This window comes from Palaemon carinicauda, chromosome 37 (genome assembly GCF_036898095.1).
Source record: "Palaemon carinicauda isolate YSFRI2023 chromosome 37, ASM3689809v2, whole genome shotgun sequence".
Classification (NCBI taxonomy): domain Eukaryota; kingdom Metazoa; phylum Arthropoda; class Malacostraca; order Decapoda; family Palaemonidae; genus Palaemon; species Palaemon carinicauda.
Genome location: NC_090761.1, coordinates 42,134,801 through 42,154,254, shown reverse-complemented (window position 1 = coordinate 42,154,254; position 19,454 = coordinate 42,134,801). Strand labels below are relative to the sequence as shown.

Here is a 19,454-nt window from a genome sequence, read left to right as displayed (position 1 = left end):
CCGCCGTTCAAGATTGTCAACAGGGTACTTCAGAAGTTCGCCTCTCACAAAGGGACACGGCTGACGTTGGTTGCTCCCCTCTGGCCCGCGAGAGAATGGTTCACCGAGGTACTGCAATGGCTGGTCGACGTTCCCAGGACTCTTCCTCCTAGAGTGGACCTTCTGCGTCAACCTCACGTAAAGAAGGTACACCCAAACCTCCACGCTCTTCGTCTGACTGCCTTCAGACTATCGAAAGACTCTCAAGAGCTAGAGGCTTTTCGAAGGAGGCAGCCAGAGCGATTGCCAGAGCAAGGACGACATCCACTCTCAGAGTCTATCAGTCTTAATGGGAAGTCTTCCGAAGCTGGTGCAAGGCCAATGCAGTTTCCTCAACCAGTACCACTGTAACCCAGATTGCTGACTTCCTGTTACATCTAAGGAACGTAAGATCCCTATCAGCTCCTACGATCAAGGGTTACAGAAGTATGTTGGCAGCGGTTTTCCGCCACAGAGGCTTGGATCTTTCCTCCAACAAAGATCTACAGGACCTCCTTAGGTCTTTTGAGACCTCAAAGGAACGTCGGTTGTCCACTCCAGGCTGGAATCTAGACGTGGTCCTAAGGTTCCTAATGTCATCAGGATTTGAACCGCTCCAATCAGCCTCTTTTAAGGACCTCACATTAAAAACTCTTTTCCTCGTGTGCTTAGCAACAGGTAAAAGAGTAAGTGAGATCCACGCCTTCAGCAGGAACATAGGTTTCACATCTGAAACGGCTACATGTTCCTTGCAGCTCGGTTTTTTGGCTAAAAACGAGCTTCCTTCCCGTCCTTGGCCTAAGTCGTTCGAGATCCCAAGCCTGTCCAACATGGTGGGGAACGAACTGGAGAGAGTACTTTGCCCAGTTAGAGCTCTTAAGTACTATCTAAGAAGGTCAAAACCATTACGAGGACTATCAGAAGCCTTATGGTGTGCTATCAGGAAGCCTTCTCTACCAATGTCTAAGAACTCAGTTTCTTACTACATCAGGCTTCTGATTAGAGAAGCAAATTCTCATCTGAAGGAAGAAGACCTTGCTTTGCTGAAGGTAAGGACACATGAAGTGAGAGCTGTGGCTACTTCAGTGGCCTTCAAACAGAACCGTTCTCTGCAGAGTGTTATGGATGCAACCTATTGGAGAAGCAAGTCAGTGTTCGCATCATTCTATCTCAAAGATGTCCAGTCTCTTTACGAGTACTGCTACACCCTGGGTCCATTCGTAGCAACGAATGCAGTAGTAGGCGAGGGCTCAGCCACTACATTCCCATAATCCCATAACTTTTTAACCTTTCTCTTGAATACTTTTTATGGGTTGTACGGTCGGCTAAGAAGCCTTCCACATCCTTGTTGATTTGGCGGGTGGTCAATTCTTTCTTGAGAAGCGCCAAGGTTAAAGGTTGTGATGAGGTCCTTTAGTATGGGTTGCAGCCCTGTATACTTTAGCACCTTTGAGTTGATTCAGCCTCCCAAGAGGAACGCTGCGCTCAGTAAGGAAGACGATCTTATTAAAGGCAGAGTAACGGTTCAAGTCGACTTCCTTACCAGGTACTTATTATTTCATTGTTATTGTGGATAACTGATTATATGAAATACGGGATACTTAGCTATCCTTTAGTCTTGTACACTGGTTTTTCACCCACCCCCCTGGGTGTGAATCAGCTACATGATTATCGGGTAAGTTTAATATTGAAAAATGTTATTTTTATTAATAAAATAAATTTTTGAATATACTTACCCGATAATCATGATTTAATCGACCCTCCCTTCCTCCCCATAGAGAACCAGTGGACCGAGGAATAATTGAGGAGGTGTCAACAAGAAGTACTTGAGTACCTGGCCACAGATGGCGCTGGTAATACACCCCCTTCTAGTATTGTGATAGCTGGCGTATCCCTCCATAGAATTCTGTCGGGCAACGGAGTTGACAGCTACATGATTATCGGGTAAGTATATTCAAAAATTTATTTTATTAATAAAAATAACATTTTACAGTAAGAATATAAAATGGTCAGAAATAAATGAAGAACTGAATAAAGAATGGAAAAATGTATTTATAAGTGATAATATACAGGTAAATACGGACATACTGTACAAAATACTGGAGAAAATTGTTGAAAAATATGTACTGAAAAAAAACAATAAACAAAAGACGTGCATACCAAGAGACAGAAGGATCTTATTTCAGAAAATTAGAAAGTGGAAGAAAAATCTTGCAAAAGAAAAAAATGTTTGGAAAATGAGGGAAATAAAATGTAAGATAGAAAATGCAGAACAAAAGATTATACAGTCGAAAGAAAATGAAAAAAGGGACTTAGAAGAAAGGACACTTCAAAATATAAAAAGAAACCCCAAAGCACTTTACTCCTATGCAAAAAAGATGAATAAAAGGAGAATAGAAATAGGCCCTCTAAGAATTGAAGGACGGCTAACGAATGAAAAAAAGGAAATATGCAACATATTAGCAGAAAAATATAAGAGTGAGTTCACGCCAAGAATTGCGAATGAGAATAATGAAACAGAAATGAGAGAAGAAAATGTCGAATATCTAACGGATATAGATATTAATGAAGCAGATATTGTCACGGCTATAAACGAAATTAAAAATGGATCGGCAGCCGGACCAGATGGAGTTCCAGCGATTTTGTTAAAAAAAACTGCAAACACTATCGCGAAGCCGCTTGCAATACTGCTAAGACAGAGTGTAGATATGAGCGAGATATATGTTAAACATAAATTAGCTTATATAACCCCTATCTTCAAAAGTGGATCAAGACTAGAGGCAAGCAATTATAGACCTGTTAGTCTAACATCACATATTATGAAAGTGTATGAGAGGGTAATAAAAAAGAAAATAATGAACCATTTGGTCAAAAATAATTTGTTTAATATGGGTCAACACGGTTTCGTACCTGGAAAAAGTACACAGACCCAACTGATAGCACACTATGAAAACATATACAATAATATGATAAATGAAAAAGACACAGATGTGATCTATCTAGATTTTGCAAAAGCCTTTGACAAGTTAGACCATAACATATTGGAGAAAAAAATGAGAAAGCATAATATTGTGGGAAAGATAGGAAAATGGGTAAAAGAATTCCTGCAAAACAGAAAACAGATAGTGGTTGCAAATGACGAGAAATCAGATGAAGCCCAGGTAATATCTGGTGTGCCCCAAGGTACGGTATTAGCTGCACTGCTATTTGTTATTATGATCTCAGACATAGACTGTGATGTTGAAAACTCCGTAGTGAGAAGTTTCGCCGATGACACAAGAATAAGTAGAGAAATTACTTGTGATGAAGATAGGAACTCACTACAAAGAGATTTAAACAAAATATATGAATGGGCGGAGATAAATAGGATGGTATTTAACTCCGATAAATTCGAATCAATAAATTATGGAAACAGAGAAGGAATGGTGTATGCATACAAGGGACCTAATAATGAGACAATCACAAACAAGGAAGCAATTAAAGACCTTGGTGTAATTTTAAATAGGAATATGTTATGCAACGACCAAATAGCAACACTGTTGGCTAAATGTAAAGCAAAAATGGGAATGTTATTCAGACACTTTAAAACAAGAAAAGCTGAACACATGATTATGCTTTACAAAACTTATGTGCGTAGTACACTCGAGTACTGCAATGTGATATGGTACCCACACTACCAAAAGGATATTGCGCAAATAGAGAGTGTACAAAGGTCCTATACTGCTAGAATAGAAGAAGTTAAGGACCTTGACTACTGGGAAAGACTGCAATTTTTAAAACTATACAGTCTAGAAAGGAGAAGAGAACGCTACATGATAATACAAGCATGGAAGCAAATAGAAGGAATTGCTGAAAACATCATGGAGCTTAAAATATCAGAAAGAGCAAGCCGAGGTAGATTAATAGTGCCAAAAAGCATTCCAGGTAAACTGAGAAAGGCGTACAGGACATTAATCCACTACGCACCAGCATCGATAATGCAGCGACTATTTAATGTGCTGCCAGCTCATCTAAGAAACATATCAGGAGTGAGCGTAGATGTGTTTAAGAGTCAGCTCGATAAATACCTAAGATGCATCCCAGACCATCCAAGACTGGAAGATGCAAAATACACCGGAAGATGCATAATACACCGGAAGATGCATTAGCAACTCTCTGGTGGATATACGAGGTGCCTCACACTGAGGGACCTGGGGGAACCCAAACAAAAAATAAGGCAATAAGGTAAGGCGCTCTCTCTCTCTCTCTCTCTCTCTCTCTCTCTCTCTCTCTCTCTCTCTCTCTCTCTCTCTCTCTCTCTTTTTTTTGTTGATTCCAGGGGAACCTCCAACCCATTAAGCAGTAAGTCTATCTAATAAAAGGATGATTGTATATATGTTCGCACAGGAACAAATAATAAATTTTAAAAGGTAATTTGAATTTTTCCTAGTCATACCAACCTAAGTCCTTTAATGTAACTTTCCTCCTCAAACCCCTCTTTAAGTCCTGGACCATAATAGCAAAATTGATTAGGGAACTGACTATTGAGGGTAAACGTCTGATTGCAGCTCACATCGAAGTTATTTCCCTGATTAAAGGACTCAGGTTTGTATCATCATCATCTTCTCCTACCCCAATTGACGCAAAGTGCCCCGGTTAGACTTCTCCATCATCATCTCCTCTTTCATGTTACATAGTCCTCGGCCATGTAGGTCTGAGTCTTCTTACTCTTCTGGAGCCCAGTTAAAAGTTTGGTGAACTAATCTCTCTTGGGGAGTGCAAAGAGTATGCCCAAACCATCTCTATCTACCCCTCACCATGATATCATTCACATATGACACTTGAGTAATCTCTTTTATAGTTTCATTTCTAATCCTGTCTTACCATTGAACTCCCAATATTCTTCTGAGGACTCTTGTTCTCAAATCTACAAAATCTGTTGGATATTGCTCATTGTCATACCATGAATCATTTCCTTACAGTAACACTGATCTCACTGAACTGATATACTGTATAGTCTTAATTTTTTTGTGTAATTTCAGGTGATTTGATTTCCAAATTTTACATAACTTAGCCATTGTCTAATTTATTTTTTTCAATCTTTCATTAAAATCCAATTCTAAAGACCCAGTATTAGAGAACATAGATCCTAAATATTTAAATGATAACCACTCATTAATCCTTTCTCCTCCCGACGATATTTCGTCTTCCGTTGTATATTTCATTCTCATCATCTCTTTTTTTTCTATTTATCTTTAGCCCTACCTCATGTGATATTTCATGCATTCTGGTAAGCAAGCATTGCAAATCTTATTGTGTTTTTCTAATAACAGGGTCATCAGCATAATTTAGGTCAGCTAATTTCTTATTACCAATCCAGTCCAATCCTTTTCCACCATCTCCAACTATTCTATGCATTACAAAATCCTTGAGAAGGATAAGCAACCTAGGTGACAACACATTTCCTTGGAGTATTGTACTCCACTGTTCACTAGAAATTCATTTGGTAGGACTCCGCTAACATTAACTTTGCACTTAGTATGTTTGTGAGCAGACTTCATAAAATTTACATGCTTAAGAGGAACTCCATTAATAAGATGATGCAAGTATTGAAATAATAAGTCCAATTGTTGAAATTTGTTAATTTGACAGTTTGTTTTAGTTATTTTAGAATTCATTTTTAAATCCTTTCTTTCAGACCAATCATGTCAAGGTGTGAGACAGTCCCCAATTTATATCCTTTGGGTATGGGCATCGAGGATACGGACCCAGGTGACGATTCGCCTCGTTCTTCAACGCCGTTCAGCATTGCGTCTGATTTCGTTGGAGGGAAACAATCGCACCGTTTTCAAAATGAATTTAACCTTCATCCAGAAGGCCGGTTTCACCATAGCCAGTCAACGTTAAATAACAGCAACCTCCAACATTCAACATTTCACGCTTCTTCTCCTTTCACAGATCCCACGGCCCTAGCAAAAATAACGGCTTTAGAGAGCGAACTTATTCAACTTCGGGTACAAATATCCACGTTGATTCATCAGAATCAGCGGCCATTAACACCACCATCTACTCCTACATCATGTTTACCCCCTCCACCTCCACCTCCACCTCCAAACTTACTTCCTCCTCCACCACCACCACCTCTACCTCCCCCGCTTCCTTCATCCTCGACAGGAAATACAAATAATGGTGCCTTACGTAAGACTTCTTTCTCAGATTTAATTGCTCAGGGCAAGGATAGTATCAATAAGCACAATGAACCTGTTGAAATACCAAAAAGTACTAGTTCCACTGGAGTGTCAATGGCTGATGTCCTTAAGGGCCTGAACAAAGTGAAGTTGAAAAAAGTTGCAAGGTAAGGATTTGCAAGAATGATTCTGTTATATTCACAATATGAAGAAAGTATGCAAAACTAACATTTATGTGAGGATAGTAATTTACTATCTAATTTTAAACCACTCACTTTATTGACACATCAATACTGTACATAATTCACCATTTCGTGAATATTCTTCCCTATGGTTTAACCAGTTAACATATACGCGGTAATAGCTTATGGTTTTTTTCCACAAGGCATTGATGGCTATTCTTTATTTCACCAGGTGTAAAAGAAAACAAAATTTGTATAAACCAGATAATGGGGGGCAAATATAACGTAAAGTAAAATTCAAGAATATTACAATAATTAAAATGTTTATTAAGGAAGGTTTATATAGTTTTGTTTATCATATAATTACCACTGATTTCATCTTAGTAGTTCTCTGATAATAAGCACTTGATTAACTTCTGTAAAATCATACACAATCTATTCACCACATGATTTCATTGTTTTATCTGCCTTTTACAGTGTTTTTCTTATGTACAAATCCTTGATTCATTCCATTCAAAAGAAAAAAAAATAACTGGTTATACCAATGATTTCCTCTCATTTGCTTTCCAGAGAGAACAGCCAATATTAGACAGAATTTCTTGTTAAGCATTATATTTAGGTTGAAGAAAAAAGGTTTTTGGGTTTCATGAAACTGGTAGCCTAATATAAGTGATGAGGAAGACTAGTGGACGAGGAAAGGAGACAATATTAGTGTTACAAATTTGACAATTGTTCTAGTTTTCATGAATTTTCGTTTAAGCATTCACAGTAGTTGCTAAAGCTGCTCATGCTGTTGGGTTTTCAATTAAATCTTGGGCAGCATTATCACTGCTCAACATCCAAGGAATGGAATTGGTTCAGATTAAGGTACCCATCATGGGAAATGTAAACAAGAGGAAAAACTTAGCAATTTTGGCATTCAGTGATGATTCTTTACTTTGGACATTGTTGTATGGTATTGTCATTATGTTCTTTTCTAATGCCAAAAATTAAGATATATAGATATTTCTTTACAATACTCAGTTGATGATGTATGTATATATGTATGTGTGTAAAGATATTATGATTACAACATTCTTATTTTATTTCTTCAGGTCTCCTGGTGGCACACCAATCAGAGAACGTGCCCAATCTCCTGTTAGTGGTGACCCTGCATCCATAATTGCAGCTGCTCTGAAAAAGAGATTTGCCAAAATCAATGTAGAATCTCCAGAAATTGACTTAGATGAAAGCAATGATTTTAATTCATCTCCAGAGTCAACTCCTCAAAATAAACGGAAAAGTGGAATAGATTTAACCCCAAAGCGAAAAAGTGGTTTGTCTACTCCACCAAGAAGAAAGTTGGATTCAGAGGACTCCCCTGTTGTTTTGGACCTTAAACCGTTAATAAGAAAACCTTCTCTTCGCGCAGCCAAGCCTCTTCTTAAACAAGAGGAGAAATCCCCATCCCTTCCTATTGTAAGTGCTTTTGATTGAATTTCCTCTTTATAACATGTGAGAGTTCGTAATTGACAACTTACTCTCAATTGTTTTTATAATATAGTAATTTAAGATGTGCAAATGATTATGATAAATTAGGCTTGACCCTAAGTTAATCTTAGGATAATCCTGTTAAGATATTAAAGTAACATTATAGAATTATCTCACTGTTGTATTTTGCAACTTTTTTTAATCTCGGTTTTCCAGCTTTTTTTTTTTTTATGACAATTTGCATCCCTTACTAGATGAAAGCTGGATTTACACAAAGTTTTTGTCATGTTTATATAAACTATTTGTCCTTTATAATAAGGAATGTCTTCAGCAGAAATTGAGCAGCTGTTGAAATTGTTAACAAGGTTGTTAACAACAGCTGGTGAGCAGCCCCTCCCATCCGCCTGACACAGACTCTTCACCTTTGTCTTTAGCTACAATGAGCTTAAATGTACGGTTGCTTCCTATCTATGGCTCTTTAATCATCTTATACTCTTGAGTTTGTACAGTGATATTGGCATTGTGTATAATAATGGAATAAAGTAGGATTGCAGGTGTATGTAAGACTGCTACAGTTTATGATAAACTGGTGATAGATCCAAGCACCACTTACAGGCATATTTGGTTACAATTGCTATATCCTCTTTTTAGCGAGTGTAGGTTGTGGCCTTCCATAGGAGGGCTTTTTTTTAAGGAGTGATAAGGCTAAGTCCTCTCTTATGTTATTCTGGGTATATGACCTGGGAAGTATGCTTCAGGAACAAGGAGGACTTGGATCTATAGGGAGGATGCTTCAAGGTTGTGAAGTAAGATGATCACCGTACTTCAATCTATGCTGAAAACTTAGTATGCCAAACATCGACGTCCTTGGCTTTCTATATGTCTTGCAGGTAGGCAGTCGATGTTTTGGTGGATTAGGTAGCTAAGACTACTTTGCCTTGGTGTCCACAGTGCCAATAGTGGACACCAGGGATTCAGCATTGATCCCAGTGTCAGAAACCCTTGTACCAAAGACTGTAGTGTTGATCCCCTGAGGGCTCCTTCCCTGTGGGAGTAGAGAACCAAAGCGTAGGGTATAGAAGGATGCGAGGCCGGTAAACTGGTGCGTACATCCCATTGCTCGTCCTTTGTTTAGCTTCGTTGCCCTTTCCATTTACCTGTTACTCCCCAGTGCCTGTGACTGGGCCCGTGGCTGCTCCTCCTCTATACCTGTGACCTCAACCTCTGTGTCTGTGTTGCGAGTGCCAGATAGTGTGCTCGCCACTTTCCTAGTGTTGTGGTTCCTGTCTGGGTGACCAGTGAGGTTCCCTTAGAGCTCCGTCAGCAGTGGTCACTAGTAACATAATTCTTTTCCAACCGGGGTTGTAGCTTGGCTAGCAATAATGATGATAACATAAAGAACAGTTCTAAAGACACTTGTACAATACTGCATAATGTTTCTGCAAGTGGAAGAGTTAGGGTCTAAGTAAGAATGGTGTTGATGTGAGCTAATGTGATACAAATTGGTATAAAAGTCATAAATCATGTAGACACATCATGAACATTGCATGGATAGCGTATGGGCACTGCATGACTGCTTTCTGCACATTGCTTTCTAGTCTCATTAGTACCTGTCCACAAAAAATTTCCATACGGAGCAATTTTTTTTACTCCCAGACTGATGCAGAGCTCATAACCCAATTTGAATGTGTGCTCATATGTTTTATGTTACTTATAATCTGAGGTGCTACTGTATTAGAATAATTTATTTCAGTTTGAAAATATTTTTTCCTTCTAAATTGAAGGTAAAGTTTTTTATTATATTAGATATAGATAGGAAAAAGTCTAGTGCATAACATTTTTGTTTAATTCAGAATTTTTTTTTCTAGTTTGGTCAGCACCTGCTTAAAAAACGTAGTCCTCGACCCATAGAGAAATCAGAGCCAGAGGTGAAAGACAGGGCAAGCCCAAGCAGCATAGCTTCAGACTTGTCAAGGTGAACCCGTGCCATAGTTATTTGCTTATGTAAGCAGTAATACATTAAGGGTTGATAATGTGATAACATTTTCTTTCACTTTCTCTCAATACATTTATAAATAGAAGGTTGTACATTGTGTGCACACTGGCCAATGATCTACCTTTTTCAAGGGACCATATTCTGTTTTGATTCTATACTCTTTTACTGGAAGCAGTTATGTCAATGAATGAATCAACTCTCTTTTTTTCAGATGTTATAAATTGTCTTTTTTTGTTATGGTATAAAATATCTTGAAAACAATCTTGCATTTACTGTAGGTACATTGATGCACAAATTTTAGTGTTTAATTTTCAGTAGCTTTTTTTTCATAAATAAAATTGTATTTTTTCTTGACTTTTTATGGGAACATTTTATTTAACAGTTTTCATTAGGAAAACATTTAGTCGTGCAACGCACTTAGATATACTCTGCATGAAGAAAAACTTTTGTCTCACCACTCATTGTAGTCTCCTTAGCCAGTAGCCAGCATAAAGGAAATTTGAAGCAGGTTAGTGTCTGTCTTCACTGTTTTCATTTAAACTAGCCTATGCTTAAATGAATATAGTATGTCATAGGGTAATGTTGGTTGGGTATGTTACATGTACTTAAAGTTTCCGTTGTTATGATAGTTAAAAATGGTGATATTATTGTCGTAATACTTTGCAGATGAAAAATTGGGCAGACTTTTCGTGAAATTTTTCATAAAGCATATTAATCCATCGCCAGTTATGCTTGATTCTTTGCATTTATGATTTGTTGAAAACCTATTTTTTTTATTGAGAATTTTGGGTAATGTAGTGGGATGAATAGTTTTGATGGTTATAGTCATGCAAATTGTTATGCATTAACATATATCACAATCTGCTCTCATATTGAGAGAATGTATTTTTCATAAACTAAGTTTTCCAATAGAGGGAATGATGCTGTGGGAGTAGTATTTTAGAGGGAGGATTAAAAAATTATGGTTGTAAGTATTTATATTTTTTTGTACTTTGATTTGTTTGGTGTTAGAATGAAATATTACAGATTTCATAATTTCCACATTTAATAAATTCCTGAGAATTACGGAACAATTCTATTAAACTTGAGAGATCATGTAATACCTGTTGTAATTATAAAGTACAGTACTAACTTAATTTAAATAAATATCAAAAGCAAAAATCAACAATTTATTTTAAGACGTTATTTACAATATTTAAAGAGTGAATTGCTACACGCTGCTCATTTTCTGATTGAAACTGGAGTAAGCAGTCTGGAATTGTTGGTGATATGCATATACTGTATATATATATATATTTTTTTTAGAAATATTGAAGTACTTAGCTCTTCTATGATTATGTTCTTCATTGTGTATTTTGTTACTCAGGAGAGGCTCTCATTTTATATGGCATAATTATTTTCTATCACTCATAGTTTAAAACTTTGGTTTGTGATTTATCTAGTTTTAGCCTACTTTTCATATAGGTTTAGTTTTTAAAGTTTATTTTCATATGACAAATTCTTTCTTTAAACTGATATGTGAAATTAGTCCAAGAAAAGTAAGGAAATATCTTCAAGAAGAGTACTGTGAAAGATATTATAACCATGTAAGCTATGTGTATTTACTGACAGAAGAGAAAACACCTTCTCAGAGCTCACTGATCATCTAGTGAGTGTTTTCAATCAGCTATTTATTATTGGTATTTTTGAAAATTTGTACCTTTGATTATTTTTTTTATTATTCATATGGTATGTTCTTTGTTTATTATATTGCATTGAAACACTGAAAAGTATATGTAGGATAGTGATTATTTGTAAAATTTTAGATTTATTGTACAATAAATAAAATTGAAAATATGAAGAAAACAAATTCAGTAGTAAGGGAATTGAGTCAAAATTGTTCATATTTTTTTTTTACAATTTCAACTTTTGCATAGGCTATTTTTTTTTCTTTTTTTACCTTGTTCAGCTTCTTATTTTACACTCAATTTGTTAATTCAATTATTGCAATAGTCCTTGTGTGCTGGTGAAGTAATGTAATTTGCTATAGCCAGTTTCTTTTTTATTAAGGTAAATTGTTAGTTTTTACTTGCATGGAAATGGTTGTTTTACGTTACAGTTAGGATTGTATGGTGTGTTCAAGTGAGTTATTTTTGTGAAGTGTTCACTGTCGGTGATAATACTGCTCTGCATTTAATTTTGTACTAAATACTTCAGAGATTAGTGTCAATTATTTTTATTGTGAAGTTTTTCTTTTCCTGATAACTGCACAAATATTTGTGCATTCTGTATATTCTTAGGGTTGCACAGTGTTGTTTTAAGTGGAATTTACTCATGCTAGCTTATAGTAATTTCTGTGATAAGCTTTTCTATGGGTGGTTACCAAAGTACAATAATAGTAAGCTAACATTCCTAGTAGAATACGTTACCGAATAAGGCTGACCTGTACTGTAAACAAAAAGTTTTTTATTCCAATGGAAGAAAAGAACTTAACATAGGTGCTAGTTAGAAGAATGTGGTGGTAGGAGTTATCCTTAACTTTTTTCCCTTTGCATAGAATCCTATTTCATTTATGAAATTTTTATGGAAAATTTGAGATCTGCATAGTTTTTTCGTTTCTAGGTTTCATTACCTATACTGTAGTCTTATTTGCATGAATGTAATCAGCATAATGTTAACAGGTTTTGATAATGTCCATCATGCCAATCTATATTCCTCCCTAACTTTTACTTTTATAGGGCCCCTTGTATGCATTTTATAATCTAAGACTGGAAATGGATAGTTCGGTAGATGCTTTTAGGTTAATGCCTTTGTTGTATAATTGAACTATCTCATAACATTTGTCATTTTAAATTTAAAAGCATCAGTATACTGTATTTGGAATTCATAGAAGACTGTTCTTGAGTATATATTAAAAGAAAAAAAATCTATCGATATTGGAAAATTTATATTTTGGACCAACAACAAATGCTCTTAAATTAATAATATGCTTAAGTGGAGCAGGTGATGATTGCAAAAGTTGCTGTTCCTTTTGTAATAGTGTATTGAAACTAGTCCAAGGGATATAGTACATGGTGTTATAATTTACCACCAATCTTGTTTCCTAAAACAACACCCTCTCAAAGAATTTTGTTTAGAAGACAAAGATACAAGAGACTTCAGATACTCAGACAACACTATTCCACCATGAGTGCCTGGATATAGAGTTCTTTAATAATCAAAATCTAGCTTTTGTGGCATCTTTATATTTATGGTTAGATTGCTGCAAGAATGTAAGGTCAGAATGGAAGATACAATACTAAATATTTTCAACATACTATCCTTTTCTCAGAATAATTTAGTACTATCACCAGTGTCAATTAAATTGCTGAATGGATGTTGGGGTACAAAATCTAGTAATTAGAGACTTTCTTTGACTAGAGTTGAGCTTTTTGCTTCCTTGCTCTGTTCAAGATATCTACTAAGACAGCAGCTACTTCAGTTTGCATGAGAGAGAATTAATATTTGAAATCAGAGTGGCATTATCCTCTTTTCAATTTTTAAAACCAACAATTGGTTCTACTACAAACTAAAGGTTAGAAAAGTTCATAGACACTACCATGTAGAACACTAGATATATGTTCAAGTACTTGACATGTCATCAACACTTAGCTGTTTAAAAGATTGCAATGGAAGTAATGTTTGTATCTCCTAGCTTATAAATAGGTAATTTGTAGTTGATCAAAGGAAAGGAGATAATTATTTTTTACATGCATACTGACTGTCAGATGGTTACAATTTAGATGAAAGTTGAGATACTGTTCTTAATTCATGACACTCTATATAGACTTTACAGTCCCTCTCAACTCTTTCATTTATATCTTCCAGTGACTATTAAAGTCCAGTAGATTTGTGACGTTTATCAAGAAAGTGTAGCCTCATAGTCAAAATCTATTCAGTCATAAGTTTTACATTGCACCTCTTAATGTATTTCATTTTCATTATACTTTTCACTTCCTTATAAAGCCATGTAAATGTGAACTTTAATAATTTCAAAATTTCTTTTGTATTTTCACCATCCCTTTAATCTGAGATTTCACAAAAGAAGCTAAAGAAGTCATTATCATAATCATCCCCACTATAATCAATATGCCTAGTCTTCTGGATTTCCCTCTGAACTAAAAACAAGTTTCCATTGATCTTGTAGGAAAACATAGAAACATATTTGTCCATAAGAGGAATAGTGGGGCTTTGCACTACTTACATCAGGAATGTAAGTCACAATACTGTCCCCGACACGAGACGTGAAATGAATGCGGATCATGATTGCCCAGAAGTAATCCTGTTGAATAATATGCAGTAGTTACTAACAAATCCAGAAGACAACTTTAAATGTATTAAAAACCTAAATTGAGCAATCTTAATCCTTTTCTGACTTGAGAAGTTTCATCAATATGTTCAACTAAAGATTACATTTCATTAGGTTTTATTAACAATTACAAAATAACTGTTTAAACATTTCACATAGAAATAGTTGTGATGAAGTGTTTTGAATATAATGTGTAGCTCTTACTACTTGTTGATACATTCCTAGTGTAATTTTCTCCATTGATGACTTATGTTGACTAATATATGGCGAGTTGTTGACAGTTGATAAACCTAAATCATGTATGCAACATAGTACTTTTACCAAGTGATGATTGTGCTAATCCTTATGTCATGGTTTTGACGACTCCTCTCTCTTACACTTGGGAATTCCTTCTTTATTTCTATTTTCTGTCATTTCAAGTCACTCATTCTTCAAAGGAATAGGTCTTTCACAATTTTTATAGTTTGGCCTCTTAATTTCTATTCAATTATCATTTGCATAAACCTGTAAGTATTTGGTAAATCTGATTTCTAAGCACCTCTTTAATTGATTTTGATTTGTATTACCATCCTGTGATAAAGTTTGTTGTATGCAGTAATGCACAAGACAGTACTAATGATTAATTTTATTCTCAACATTTGTAACAAGCTAGTTCATGTTTATTTTACCACCTGAACCTGGTACTTTTGTTCTAGCTATAGAGCTTTCAGGGCACTCTTATTATATTCTTTATGTAAAGGTTGGTCAAATATGTTATGGAAAAACACTGTGTCAAATGTATAGTCAAGATAGCATTTATATTAAATTTAGTTGCTTTTCCTTGACTTTCATACAGCCTCTTATGATATTCTAAAAGAAATAGATTATATGTGTAGCCAAAGAAGTCTGTTTTCTTTGCTTTTATTGCAACTAAGTATTTAATTTACCTCTCATTTGCTTTTATTTGCATTTAGTTATGTGTTGCCTTTGTCTGCTTATGCGGTGTTTTCGACTGAAGGCTAGATTCCAATCTTAGTTACAATTACGGTATTATAGTTACCATTGGAGCATATCCCTACCCTTAACAAAATACTCTGTACTCCTCAGTCAACTAAAACTATACTAAGCATTATAATTACATAGTCATAGTAGAATCTTGTTGAGCAAACCCATCATAGAAAAATTTTGTAGATGACACTCAGTATCTGATGACAGAAAAATTTGTTTGATAAGTTATGTAACGAATTGACCTTTGCTATACCACCAGTGTTAGTATTTGTCCACAAAAAAATTCCCATACAGCATGAAATTTTGCTTGCAAACCTATACAATGCTCATAAAACCGATTCGAGTGTGTGTTGCTCGTATACCGATTTGCTCGTATTCAAAGTTATTTGTAAACTGAGGTACAGTACTTCTTTACTGTAATTTGAATATGCTAATAGTTTTTTCTTATTTACAACGCAGTTTACATTATCTTTCTCTTTCTTGGGTATCCTATGCACTTTGTTGGAGACTTGGTACTTTGCTTCACAGATTTCAATTTAAAATCTGTTCTAGACATTTCCTTGATCTATATCCCAGTACACTACTGTATAGTGGTTTAGACTTACTACATATGCTCTAGATATGAAATGTCAATTATATTTTGCATAGAATTGATATAAAGTATGAACTTCATAATGTTAGCAGTGCAAATACTGTACTCTATTTGGCAATTTTCTTATTGTGTTGGGACAATAATTTGCAAGTTATTATGTGACAAGTATGAAAAGAAATTCTTCTTTTTTATTTACAGTCTAGATTCTAAATTGGGGGGGGGGGGGTGAGAAGCTAACTTTCCATACCATAAAATAGACTAGATTTAAATGGAAAATCTGTAATTGTATAAATTTCTGTGTGCTTTTTGTTTTTATGTTATGGTTGAAGCAAATTTAGAAATATTAGCCATTCGTCTTTGTCAATTGAAAATTTTTCTGAATTTATTAGTTTTATAGTTATTCTTTGATTGTTATTATTCTATATTATAGAATTTTCAGGACTTTTTCTTTTAACTAAGTAAATGCTGTCTAAACCTTTTTTGATATTTTGATAATTTGTTGGCCAATTGGAACTATTCCAGATCCAAAATATTCAGAATTTTTATTTGTCAGAACACACAAATGTAATTCCCATATGATGATTGGGTTGGATTTGCCACTTTGAAATCTTGTTTAAGTATTTTGTTGAAGCTCAAAAAACTTTGTTAATGTTACTGGTAACTTCATGGTTGTAGTGGCTTTCAATGAGCCAGAGTTTTCTTTTAGAATTTTATACCCATGTTTGATGTACGGCATAAAAAGAAAATGGTGCTACCATTGTGTCTAGCTTAATCGAATGTGGTTATCAGTCTGAGCCTTGTTTTTTGGCATTTGCCAACCCAAATTCTGGGGAAAATATTTCAGAATCTCACCTCAGACTGTTGTACATATAGTTGTCTTTGGATAATAAGTTTTCCATTTGGAATGTATGAAACCTCTGCTAAAGAATTTATTTCTATTGATATTAGACGTTGGTTACTCTGGTGGAAGTTCAGTTCTTATTAAAGGAAAAATTACTTTATTTAAAGTAACTGTATTGCATTCATAGGCATGATTACATATACAGTACATAATGAGTGTCCTTAGAATAAAAATGTACTGTATTCAATATTAAGTGGCACGTGGTATATCAAATGATATTAGTATGTCAGGAAATTTGAGAGGCGTAGGAAATACCAGCTCTCGTGTTTATAAAAAATATGATTGATATTACAATTTTATAGTTTTTGCTTGAAAACTCTCCAAATGAATTTTTCACTCCCATCTATCAAAATATAGCCTAAGAATATAATTTTTATTATTTAACACATAAGGTAATAGTGTCCATCTGCCATGTTTTAATTATTACAATTTCATTGGAGGCTACTATTGTTAAGATTTTCCTGTACGTGATGAATTATTTTAGAAGAGTGCTTTGGTTTTGCTTGCTAATGTAAGTACAGTACAGTTTTTTGCTAAATGCTTTTGAATGTTTATTTGAAGTGTTTCCTTAAAAGTACCTATGCCAGCTAAGGACTTTACTCAAAAAGAGACTCCAGACTTACCAAGAGGGTTGAACTCTTATCTATGGTCTTAAAGGTTAAATTGTAATTAACCATAGAATATATATATAGAGAAAATACAGACTAACCTCTTTCTGCTAATTTCATAATTTGTAATTTTTCAATATTAAACTTACCCGATAATCATGTAGCTGTCAACTCCGTTGCCCGACAGAATTCTATGGAGGGATACGCCAGCTATCACAATACTAGAAGGGGGTGTACTTACCAGCGCCACCTGTGGCCAGGTACTCAAGTACTTCTTGTTGACACCTCCTCAATTATTCCTCTGTCGTGCTTCTGACAAGACGTTCTGGGATACGCTTATGTTCTTGGAGTATTTTCACGACTTTGGTGAAGTATTTCTCTTTGATTTCGGCTGTCGCTTTACTGGAAACTTCTATTTTAGCTTAGTTAGCTTTTGGAATTAATTTGATTAATTTTGGTGACGAAGAGAGTATGAACTCTCGTTCACCTTTCAATGGCCGACCCTTCCCTTAGACGGAAGTGTTGGTGTCTAAGAGAGTATAGACTCTCTTTCTTAATTTTGCTTAACAAAAGTTATAGATTTATTTTATATCTCTCCGCCTCTTATAGGCCTCTTCGATTAACTTCCTTTTATTATAAACTTATTAAAATTAATTTTTATATTTGTTTATATTCGACCTTCCTAATAGTAGGCGGTCTTTTCTTGGTACCGAAGTTAATTATCGTGAGCCCGTCATTTCGGTTTTACCTGTTAACATATTATGCTATTTTAAGGTCTTTGAAAGAATTTCTTTGATAGTCTCGTACTTTTTCAAAGTTGAACTAACGTTTTGTTTGTCTCGGCAGTTGTTGACGTTCAGAACGTTTCAACTTGCACTCTATCGTTACGATAGAGAAAGAATGTTCACGGTTTCACATTGCAGTAAGAGTAACCGTGTCTAGCGTTTTGTTCATTCTTTCTTAACTTAATGGTTTTGATCCTAATAAGGAACTTTTCTTTTTGGGAAATATTTGTTTTTTCCTTTAACAATAATATGTTTTAACGATATATATGATTGGGCTCTTCTCTCAGGTTCTAAGTCAAGAGAGGGAGAGAGAGAGATAGAGACGGAGGGAGAAAGAGGATAAACGTTTCCCTCAAGCCTGCCAGGCGTACGAGTAACGTCGTTATCGTTTTGCTCTTATCCCTAGTCTCTTTAGTGGAAGAAACTAAACGTTTCTAGAGTGATCTAGTGTTTAGTCTCTTTCCAGCCACTGAATTTTCTTTCATTAGATTTTTCTGTTACATTGTAATTCTGTTTTCGCAATTACTAACTTTTGAGAAGGATAGAATTGCGTGTTTCAGGTACAAACCACTTAAAGTTTCGAGTTCAGTGAAATAAGTGCAAACAGAAATCAAAGTGATAAGTGATTGATGTCAGTGTTATGCGTGAGGGTACTTTTGTGCGCGCCAGTCGTCCTCCCAGTCCGGGACCTCTTGCAAGCTCCCAAGCCCAGGGGAGAAGCAATGTCGAAGGGCAAAAGGGTTCGGCAGGCCTTGATCGGCGCACAGAAGTATCCTCGGTGGTTGTGGGCGTGTCTTACCGAGACCGTCACTCCCACCCGCAGACGATTGAGCCCTTATTTTGCTCGTCTGCAGAAGAGATTTAGAGGAGAAAATAAAGGCAGAGTAACGCTGGTCTCAGGTCTCTAGACCTCTTAAACGTAAAGTCCAGACCTATGCCAGACGTACGAAGTAAAGTTCAACAACCCGGATGCAGTCATTGGGTTAGCTCTGACTCTCCTCAGTCATCAGTTTGTCGGGCTGAGAGTGCGCCTACACTCCCCCCCGCCTATGCTTGCTCCGCCTGATTGCAGTACCACCTGCCAGGCGTACGATGTTGTGGACTCTTCTACAGTCCATGCAGCACAGCTTTCGGACCTGATGCGTGAGTGTCGTACTGAGAGTGTTGCACCTCCTCCTCCTCCTGCACCGGTGGTGCACCAACCGCCTGCACCCGTTCAGCCTGCACCGGTGGTGCACCAACCGGCTGCACCCGTTCAGCCTGTGCTGCACCCGCCTGCACTCGCTGCACCCAGTCGCAGCACCATCTGCCAGGCGTACGATGTTGTGGACTCTACTACAGTCCATGCAAGCACAGCTTTCGGACCTGTTGCGTGAGTATCGGGCTGAGAGTGTTGCACCTCCACCTGCACCCTTTCAGCC

At 36.0% G+C, this 19,454-nt stretch overlaps 1 protein-coding gene across 2 annotated transcripts in view; it reads left to right on the top strand.

Annotated features, from left to right (window-relative positions):
* LOC137629596 (mitochondrial fission regulator 2-like) overlaps positions 1–14,657 on the top strand; it is a 90,617-nt gene extending 75,960 nt beyond the window's left edge. For both annotated transcript variants that reach the window (XM_068361053.1, XM_068361052.1), the window contains exons 4-6: positions 5,696–6,352; positions 7,462–7,825; positions 9,706–14,657. In XM_068361053.1, coding sequence (XP_068217154.1) covers positions 5,696–6,352; positions 7,462–7,825; positions 9,706–9,816 — 1,132 coding nt within the window. In that variant the 3' untranslated portion in view covers positions 9,817–14,657. The remainder of the gene's footprint in view (positions 1–5,695; positions 6,353–7,461; positions 7,826–9,705) is intronic.
* The last annotated feature ends 4,797 nt before the right edge of the window (positions 14,658–19,454 follow it).